General features: G+C 36.6%; 1 protein-coding gene across 1 annotated transcript in view; it reads left to right on the forward strand.

The window, feature by feature from the left end:
* Positions 1–10,718, forward strand: part of PCLO (piccolo presynaptic cytomatrix protein) — a gene marked incomplete at its 5' end in the record, with an annotated part of 285,887 nt that overhangs the window by 121,773 nt on the left and 153,396 nt on the right. Inside the window, one exon of the mRNA XM_014528177.1 lies at positions 7,504–10,718. Within this exon, the coding sequence (XP_014383663.1) occupies positions 7,504–10,718 (3,215 nt within the window). The remainder of the gene's footprint in view (positions 1–7,503) is intronic.

Below are 10,718 nucleotides of genomic sequence, written 5' to 3' on the forward strand. Positions count from 1 at the left end.
AGGCGGGGAACGTTGGAGTCCGCAGTCACTGGAGCAAGCAAGCCTCCCTGTTCGCTTTAGTGCATGGCTGCCGGCCGCCATGTTGGCTGACAGTTAATTTGCATAAGGATATGCTGATTAGCCAATGGGAAGGGTAGCGGTCGTATGCTAATTACCATGTTTCTCTTTTATTAGTGTAGATTATAAACTGAACATGTTTCTATTATTATATAACCTTTTGTTACTTACTTTGCTCTAATAAGATTTCCTTAAACCTTCCAGTTATTTTTTTTTGTTTCTTCTAATAATATTTGCTAATGAAGACATGCAGTTTGATTTGTCACCATATTAGTTTCTACATATTACTTTAGCTATTTTTACATGGTAGAAAAAACAACTTCCACTAAATGACATATGACCTTTTTTCTTACATTATTCAGTAAGAAAATGCATATGAATATTATATCTTTATTACTCAATTTACTAAAAATTTATAAAGTACTAAAATACTTATTTGCTGAAAATAATGTGTGTTTCTGATCCTGTCATAATATTACTTACTATAATGCAAAACACATTGTGTGTGTAGGCAATGTGTTATTAGCAATAATAGATGTAAATACAGTTATTGAATAGTTTTCCGGTACCATCAAACATTTTTGGCCAACTTGTGTCAGAACTGATTCAACTTGGTAATCATTGCTTTTACCTTGTAAAGTTGCTGATGAAAAGCTTATAACAATATGGAGTGTAAGCTTCTTTATTACTGTGCTTTATGTTTCTTACATTATTAGTATTATCCTTAACACATGCTTTTTTTGTGAAAAAAATTTTAAAGAATATTTTGTTTAACACTTAACTATTACAGAAAAGGTGGTTTAGTTGAAACTGGGTAATACAAGCCACAAACCTGCCTAACAACAACAAAAAATAAGCTGTTATATAAAGGTGAGCAAATGAAATGACTGCCTCACTATATCTTTTCCTTACAGTATAACTTCCAGTTTTCTCCCAGGATTCTCACAGACCATGTGACCAACTAACATGAGAAACAAATAAATAGTGGTGTCAGTCTTTTCATTAAAGTTAGCAAAATATAACTTTAGATTGAAATTACAATAAAAATCTTAATGTTTCCTTCTTATAGTCCATTAGATAATTTGGTATACTTGCCCAGGTTTCTGTATCCCACCGTCAAGGCTACTGACAACAGTTGAGCTTGGCTTTTTCAGCACTTGGAAGTATGGCTGCAATATAACTTCAAACAACCTAATATTGCCCACAAGTAAGAAACAGAAAACCCGTCAGTAGGCTTTTGTGTAACTCCTGAATGTAACTTGTGTGCTCTCCCTCCTGAACCTGTACTTAGTCCTTCTCTGTGCCCTGGTAGTGCACCCTTCCATCAGCCCTATTAGAAAAGTGCCACCTGGGCCTCTAGGCCGCTCCTCTCCCTAGGGGCACAAACTTTAGCTGCTGAACTCCCCATATTGATCATCTTTAAGTTAGCTTTTGTTGGAAACAAAAATAATACTCTTAACTTACCTGTTACTATATTCTGTGTATTATGTTAAGTCCATTGTCTATCATTTAACCCACATAATTAATGATAAGGTAAATATCATAGCTGTGTTAAAGAGGGGTAAGCTCTAGGAAACAGCAAAGCTAAAATTCTAGTCCAGTCTCATTACAAAGGCTGAGCTTCTCAAACACTATACACAATGCTTCTTTCTTTTTTAAAAATTGTTGATAGTATTACAGATGTCCCCAATTCCCTCTTCCCTCTTCCCTTGGCCCCTCTCTTCCCAGCCCCTACCCCATCCAGGTCTTCACCACTATTGTCTGTGTCCCTATGCATATCTATATATATATAGAGAGAAGCATAAGCGACCGTTACGACCAGATGATCAGATGACCGGACGATCAGACGACCGGCCGGTAGCTATGATGCGTACTGACCACCAGGGGGCAGATGCTCAATGCAAGAGCTGTCCCCTGGTGGTCAGTGTGCTCCCACAGCCAACCTCCCATGGCCAGCCAACCTCTGCTGTCCCTCCCCCCGGCCGGCCGGCCGGCCGGCCCCGGTCGAGACTGGGTGAGACAGCCCCGATCATATAAAGTCTTTGGTTAATCTCTTTCTGTCCCCCACTCCCCTGAGATATGTCAGTCTGTTCCATGCATCCATGCCTCTGGGCCTGTTTTGTCCATCGGTTTATTATGGTCATTAGATGTCACGTATAAGTGAGATCATTTGATATTTGTCTTTCCCTGACTGACTTATTTCAATCTGCATAATATTCTCCAGGTCCATCCATGATGTTGCAAAGGGTAAGAAACACAATGCTTCTTTTTTTTGATACTTTTAACATACTGCCTTTTCATTATTATACTTACTTATATCTCTTGGCAGCTCCCACTATAATCCCAAACACTTCGTGTAATTTTTTACTTTGTTAATATGTTTATTTATTTATTCATTAATTTGTCTCTTGTGTGATTCATATTGTTATAGTATATCGTTTGCATTTCTTTGCTGCCACATCATTTTCTTTCCATTCATTCCTGTCTTTCAAAATGTTTTGTCAAGTGGAATTAACATTTATTCTGAAATGTAATAAATAATTTGAAAGGTACATTCTTTTTAAAATTTATCTTTATTGTTGAGAATGGTGCATTCTTCTTTACTTTTTTAACTTAATATTTTAAAATTACATGTTACTACAGAATTCTCTCTTTTTACTTACATGCTTAAACAGAATATTGCTTATCTGCATTTGATACATTGAAACACTGTAGCTTTCTTGATAAAACCCAAAATTTGAACATTCTTTAGCATAAACTTTAATTTCTGGTTACAATGATCCAGGGGTTAGCATTCAAGTTCTATATAGGCAATGTATGTAATGGCAGCATAATCAGATAAGATTAAAAATTAAGAGGTTTTCTGCAGTGAAAAGCATTCCCTTGTAGGTGGGATTATGATTTTTCTCTCCAGGCTCAGTGAATATTATGGACTTAATCAGACTAGCAATCCATTTTGACCATAACATTCTATAAATGATTAAAGATTTTTCTTTTGTTATTTTACTTTGGCCCATTAAAATAAATGACTTAGGGGAAATTAACCAAAAACTTAATATTGCATCCTTTCTTTGTACAATATTATATTTAACCAGAAACTTAGTTCTTAACACCAATAATATTCAGGTAACTTCTATTTACTTTCAACATGAAAGGCTAAAAGTTTCCTTTGGGAAAAGGGCAGAACTAAGAGTGGCAGTGCAGATGTGTCTTGGTATAGTCTTCACTACTACAGATGTCTCGAGATATGACATTATGGAAAGAGTGTCAAATGGGTCTCAATTTACTGCCTTTCAGCAGTAGAATATTGGAAGGAAAAATAATTCTCTATTCTCTGCTTTCTATTGGCAAGTAAAAATATTAATTTTAACCACTGAAAATTTTAAGTTATTATTTTATATACACAGACTAGGAAGGCTTAATAGCCATATTACTATACATGGAAAAAGCACAATACATAATACAAAATAAAAGTCAGTATAATATAGTCTAATGGAAAATGTACTTAGAAAAATACAGGGAAAATGTATCCCTCAGGGAAGCTGAAAAATAACATTTCTATTAACAAAAAAGTAAGCTTAAATTATGGCTGTTCCCACTCACTGCCTCCATCTAAGATGACAAACAAAATTCTCATGCACAGGGTAGATACCTGGACTTTTATTCTTATGTAATAATTTCAGGTCATTCCAGATGTATTTTGTAAAAAATGAAATGGATAATTTCAGCATCTGATTATCTATTCAAATGAATAAAATAATAAATGTAAGGAAATTCAAAGATATTTATACACATATGTATATGTGTTATATATGTATGTAACTTAGAAGGAACCCTTTGAATATATTCACTTCATTAAACCTTAAAAAGTTATTAAGTGGTTTAATATTCTTCTCAAAAGTAAGTTTGCAGCCACACATTTTTAAATTTGTATATTTTTATTGATTTCAGAGAGGAAGGGAGAGGGAGAGTGATAGAAACATCAATGATGAGAGAGAATCATTGATCAGCTGACTCCTGTACGCCCCACATTGGGCATGTGCCCTCTCCGGGAATTGAACTGTGATGTCCTAGGTTCATAGGCCAACATTTGACCACTGAGCCACGCTGGCCAGGCACAGCCATGCATTTTTTAAGCAACTAAGATAAAACTCAATCTTTTAGTTCTAGAGACATTTGGGATAAAATGATCCCAATTATTCCTTCCTCACATACATCCTTTGATCGTGTTTCTCAAGTTACAGTACTTCAGACATCCATTTGAAGCTTGAATAATTAGAGAAAAATCAGACCCAACTTACACACTGTGTTTTACATTCTTCTCAGTTCCATCTACTCTTTCATTTTTTGATCAAATTATTACCTTGTTAGGAAACATAAATTATGAAGCAAGGTTTTGCTCTGTTAAATCTGTATAGACTGGTTAGCCACATGGATACAAATTGTACTAGTCCTCACACCAGGTGTCTCATGAAGGAGAGTGGATAGCCACAAGAAGGACAAATGGGTGGACAGATGAGTACCTCATTGTGCTGATCTTGGTATATGAAGGAAAGCATTTTGTTTCCATTTTAGCAGCAGGATTAAAGATGAATGTATAGCTGCCTTAAATCAAAGAGGCAAAGGGCCTGGTTTATGTATGCTCTGATGATTAATAAGCTAACAGCAAAATGAAGAAGCAGGCCACTCACCTGTGTCAAGAGACGTGACACCTATGCTACTTAGTATGATAAAAATTGACTTTATGATTATTTTTCAATATATTATGGTACAGTAAGTACATGACGAATTGTTCCTTCTGAACAGTGTAGCCAAATGTCTCTTGGTCACCTAACTTGATTTCCTTATTAACCACTCTAAACATTGTATCTAGACCCACAAATCTGTAGAGCAAAACCTTTCCACATTTTGCCACCTTATAATATAAAGAAGAGGAATCCTTAGTGGGGGGAAATCATCACAACATCATTATAGGTAAATTATGAACGGATCCTGTGAGGGGGCAGAGGGGGAAGGAGGTAGAACATATTTACTAAAGAAAGAAGGAAAGGATGAGCACAAGGTGAAAGGCTACATAAAGGGTATTGTAGGGCAGGTATTTTGTTATTTATGTGTGTTAGTCTTCTGTATAATGTATCTTCATTTCCTTTAACACATTATATATTTCTGGTCCTAATCTTATTTTTATAAAATGTCACTAGAATCTTCAGAACCTATTGTATAAAATTATAATTTATATTTTATTATACTCAATGAATTGTTATATATAACAATAGTAACACTTCTTATATGTGTATAGCTTCCTTACATTGTTATGTTTTATGATATATGCAGACACAAAATAAAGAATATAAATGACACCATCAAACTTTAATTATGAAAGATCATTTTCTTGCCCTTTTATTGAAAAGGAGCTTAGATACTCCACCCATGTGCTTATGGTGTTTACAGTAATTTAGTGAAACTTGGGAAAGAAGACAAGGAAAGACATAGAAAGTATATTGGACTCAAAAAAATATGCTCTTGCTTTCTGTGGAATGCAAGGATATAGAAATGTCCCTCCACTGTGACCATCTAGAAAGCTTTTATTAGAAGACTGTTTTGTAATGCTTACCTCTTCTATGTGTAGCTCTGAAGAGAAAGGAACCACAGTTGGTTGGGAACTCATTAGCCCCACTACTATAGTCTCATAACTGCAGATAAGTAACCCTTCTCTGCACAGACATCTGAAATGGTCCAGAGAAATTAATTATTGGTCAAGCAAAGAGTCGGCATTGCTTTTTGGACTAACGGTGTGAAAAATATATCAGACTGTCTTTTTTAATTGAGTCATGTTGTAAATTCAGCAAAAGTATTTTACTCTATGATGTGTTCAAGATACATATCTAACCATACAGAATAAAGATAGGTAGTAAGATGAAAATGAATGTAAAATTAATATCAAGCCAACAACTTTTATATTTGAGAACTTTATAGATAAAAGGAGGATGAGGAGAAGCAGTCAGAGAAGGAGGAGGAGAAAAAGAAGAAAGGAAGAAAGGCAGGAGGGAAGGAAGGCAGGAAAGAAGAAAGATGTTTTTGCATGTTTGTCGTTTGTTACCTGACCTGACACCTGTTCATTTTGGCTGTAGATAGCTTGGAGGAGCCCATGACTACACACCCACTAAAATATTGAGATGGTTAGTTCAAGATACAGACTTAGTGGAATCCAGGGTGACTCCATAGGCCAGCATCAAATAGAGCATGTCCTGTGCAACTCTTCACCTTCCTTCTTCCTTTCCTAGGGTTGTTTTTTTTTTTTTTGTTTACTTGATAATTTGTTTTTTATGTTCTCCTCTGAACATGGAAACTAACTGGATCAGCTGGGTTTCATTTTGCTCATAGTTGTTGTTTTTTTTGTTGTTGTTTTTTTCATTTAGACTTATGCACAAAGTCTTTATGTTTAACATTTTTTTTTATTTAAGGCCTCTGATTCTTGAATCAAATTGTTATCCTTGTCTTATCAAATAAAATAAGTAGTTCAAGCCTATGATTTGTCTACTCTGTGTCCCAGCTCCCTGAAAAGCCCATATGTCCATTCATACAGTTAGTTGTTGTGCTGGTTGAAGGAAGCTGACTTTGAAATACCATAAAGGTAAACATACAAGTATTTTCAAAGTCAGAAGACATTTATAAGAGATATTTGATAAATATCTTTGAGGTAGGATACTGAAGATAAATGTGATTCACCACTCTACAAAAATAATAGCTATTTCTCTTTTACTGAAGCTATGAGCCAGACCAATTACTTTTTCAAAGTTTACAATTTCTAAACAGTCACATTTTATAGCATTGTAATATTAACTGTGATACCAATTAAATACAGTGTTTTACGTTTTTTAAAAATACAGCCTTGTTTGAATATCTCTCAGAAAAAAACAACGTTCTTTGTGGTCGGTGGGGCAAATATCATTATGGCATCAGATGATATATACTTACTTTTGTTAAGTCAATTTTCCAACATCCCGTAAGTCTTATGGCCACATAAAGGCCCATCCTCTGATTCGTCCTTTCTTTGCCTGTCCTCATAATCCAAAAGTATTAATTATGTCAGTGGAAATATATCATTAAAATTTTTCTTTAATAATTTGAATTATATCCCAAAGTAAATATGCTGAGAAACAAAATCATGTTTTTGAAGGAAAATGATATTGAAATGTAGAAGGATAGAGCACTAATGGACTAAAAGTGTCATTTCAAATTGACATTTAATCAAATGAAAACTAATCTTAATCAATATGTATTAACTATTTTCTTTTTTCCCCCATGCAAAGATTTATTTAAAACAGTTGAAAAAGTTTCATATACTTTTTTTCTCTGTTCATAATAGTTATTTGGGAGTAATGGAGAGGCCATTTTATTAGTTTAATCATGTTAAGTTTTCCTGTATCTTTTCCTCCCTGCTAGGAAAAGGAAGATGACAAATCAGACACGTCAAGTTCTCAACAGCCGAAAAGCCCACAAGGTCTAAGTGACACAGGATATTCTTCTGATGGCATATCAGGTTCACTTGGTGAAATCCCAAGTCTTATTCCAAGTGATGAAAAGGATTTGCTCAAGGGACTAAAAAAGGACTCGTTTTCACAAGAAAGCAGCCCTTCCAGCCCCTCAGACTTGGCTAAGTTAGAAAGTACAGTCCTCTCCATTTTGGAAGCCCAGGCAAGTACACTTATTGAAGAAAAGTCAGAAAAGAAAACACAATCCCAAGAGGTTTCTCCTGAGCAGCCTAAGGAGGAGCAGAAAACTCAGAGTTTAACTCAAACACTGGAAACTACAGTTTCAGAAGAGAAGCTCAAAGAGAGTCATGAAGCAAAAGATACTTTTACAAAAGATGGCCAACAAGACACTCCTCCCAGAAAGGACCACAAAGAAAAGTCTGAGTTTGTTGATGACATAGCTACAAGAAGACAGCCTTATGATTCAGTTGAAGACAGTAGTGAAAGTGAAAACTCACCTGTTCCACAAAGAAAACGGAGAACTAGTGTTGGTTCATCAAGCAGTGATGAGTATAAACAGGAAGATAGCCAAGGGTCAGGTGAAGAGGAGGACTTTATTCGAAAGCAGATCAGAGAAATGAGTGCTGATGAAGACGCTTCGGGTTCTGAGGACGATGAGTTCATTAGGAACCAGCTCAAACAGATCAGTGGTATTATTGAGAGCCAGAAGAAAGAAGAAACAAAAGGAAAAGGGAAAGTAACAGCAGGGAAACACAAGCGACTGACTCGAAAAAGTAGCACAAGCTTTGAGGAAGATGCAGGGAGGCGCCATTCATGGCACGATGAAGATGATGAGACATTTGACGAAAGTCCTGACATTAAATACAGAGAAACTAAAAGTCAGGAGAGTGAGGAACTTGTAGTTGCTGGAGGAGGAGGGCTGCGTCGATTTAAAACAATTGAACTCAATAGCACGATAGCAGATAAGTATTCTGCAGAGTCATCACAGAAAAAAACAGCTTTGTATTTTGATGAAGAGCCAGAATTAGAAATGGAAAGCCTGACAGACTCTCCAGAAGATAGGTCAAGGGGGGAAGGATCTTCTAGTCTTCATGCTTCTAGCTTCACTCCTGGCACATCCCCTACATCAGTGTCATCGCTGGATGAGGACAGTGACAGTAGCCCAAGTCACAAAAAAGGGGAGAGCAAGCAGCAACGCAAAGCTAGGCACAGGTCACATGGTCCTCTTTTACCGACTATTGAAGATTCTTCAGAGGAAGAAGAATTGAGAGAGGAAGAAGAATTATTGAAGGAGCAAGAAAAGCAGCGGGAATTAGAACAGCAACAAAGAAAAAGTTCTAGTAAAAAATCAAAGAAAGACAAAGATGAACTTCGAGCTCAGAGAAGGAGGGAAAGACCAAAGACACCACCCAGTAATCTCTCTCCTATTGAAGATGCATCTCCAACAGAAGAATTACGTCAGGCTGCAGAAATGGAGGAGCTCCATCGATCTTCTTGTTCTGAATACTCACCTAGCATAGAGTCAGATCCAGAGGGTTTTGAAATAAGCCCAGAAAAAATAATTGAAGTGCAAAAAGTTTATAAATTGCCCACAGCTGTGTCTTTATACTCACCAACAGATGAGCATTCTGTTATGCAGAAAGAAGGTGGCCAAAAGGCATTAAAAAGTGCTGAGGAGATGTATGAAGAAATGATGCATAAAACCCACAAATACAAAGCTTTTCCAGCTGCAAATGAACGAGAGGAAATGTTTGAAAAGGAGCCTTTGTATGGTGGGATGCTAATAGAGGATTACATTTATGAGTCTTTAGTAGAGGACACATACAATGGTTCAGTCGATGACAGTCTGCTAACAAGGCAAGAAGATGAAAATGGATTTATGCAGCAGAGAGGGAGAGAGCAAAAAACAAGACTTCCAGAACATATTTATGATGATCCTATGCAGAAAATTACAGACCTCCAGAAAGAGTTTTATGAGTTAGAAAGCTTACATTCTATTGTGCCTCAAGAAGATGTTGTTTCAAGTTCTTATATCATCCCAGAAAGCCACGAGATAGTAGATCTGGATAGTATGGTAACTTCTACCAGTGAAGAAAAAAAGTTACTAGATGCTGATGCTGCCTATGAAGAACTCATGAAGAGGAAACAGATGCAGTTAACACCTGAATCCAGTCCAACCCAGCCCCCCATCAGGGATGACATGACAGAGTCCACTATGGACTTTGATAGGTTGCCCGATGAATCTTTGACATCAAGTATTCTTTCAGGAGCATCTCTTACAGATTCAACCAGCAGTGCAACACTCTCTATTCCAGATGTCAAAATAACCCAACATTTTTCAACAGAGGAAATTGAAGATGAATATATAACCGATTACACAAGAGAAATTCAAGAGATAATTGCCCATGAATCACTGATTTTGACCTACTCTGAGCCTTCAGAAAGTGCTCCATCTGTCCCACCCTCTGACACACCTTCCCTCACATCATCTGTTTCTTCAGTTTGTACCACAGATAGCTCCTCACCCATTACTACCCTGGATAGCATAACTACAGTTTATACAGAGCCAGTAGACATAGTAACTAAATTAGAAGATCCTGGGGATATTTCTTCATCAACATATTTTCAAGGCAGCATCATAGACTACCCAGAAGAAATAAGTATATCTTTAGATCAGACTACTATACCAGATGGTAGACCTAGTACTGATCATATTGCAATTTCCTTATCTGATATGACACCTTCTATCTTAGAATCTGAAGAAACTAAACCCAAGGGGCTAATTGCTGACACTATTTCCACTGACTTATCTATATCTGAAAAGGACTCAGTGAAGAAAGCCAAGAAGGAAACTGGGAATGGAATTATTCTGGAAGTTTTGGAAGCTTACAGAGATAAAAGGAAGGATTCTGAGGCTGAACTAGCTAAAACTAGCTTATCTGAAACGGTGTTTGATCAGCCACCTTCCGGAATAGCCTTTCCAATGAAGGAGCAAGTTCCAACTGCATGCTTTGTATCCGGAGAGATCTTTGGTCACGCAAAACCTGCATCTCAGTTACCATCTGGCGGTCCTTCTGTTTCCTCTCTTCCAACTAAAACACACCCATTCCTACGAAGTTCTTCTTTGGACACATCAGCTCAACCTCCTCCTCCTCCTCCCCCTCC

Source organism: Myotis brandtii, unplaced genomic scaffold (genome assembly GCF_000412655.1).
Source record: "Myotis brandtii unplaced genomic scaffold, ASM41265v1 scaffold621, whole genome shotgun sequence".
Lineage (NCBI taxonomy): Eukaryota > Metazoa > Chordata > Mammalia > Chiroptera > Vespertilionidae > Myotis > Myotis brandtii.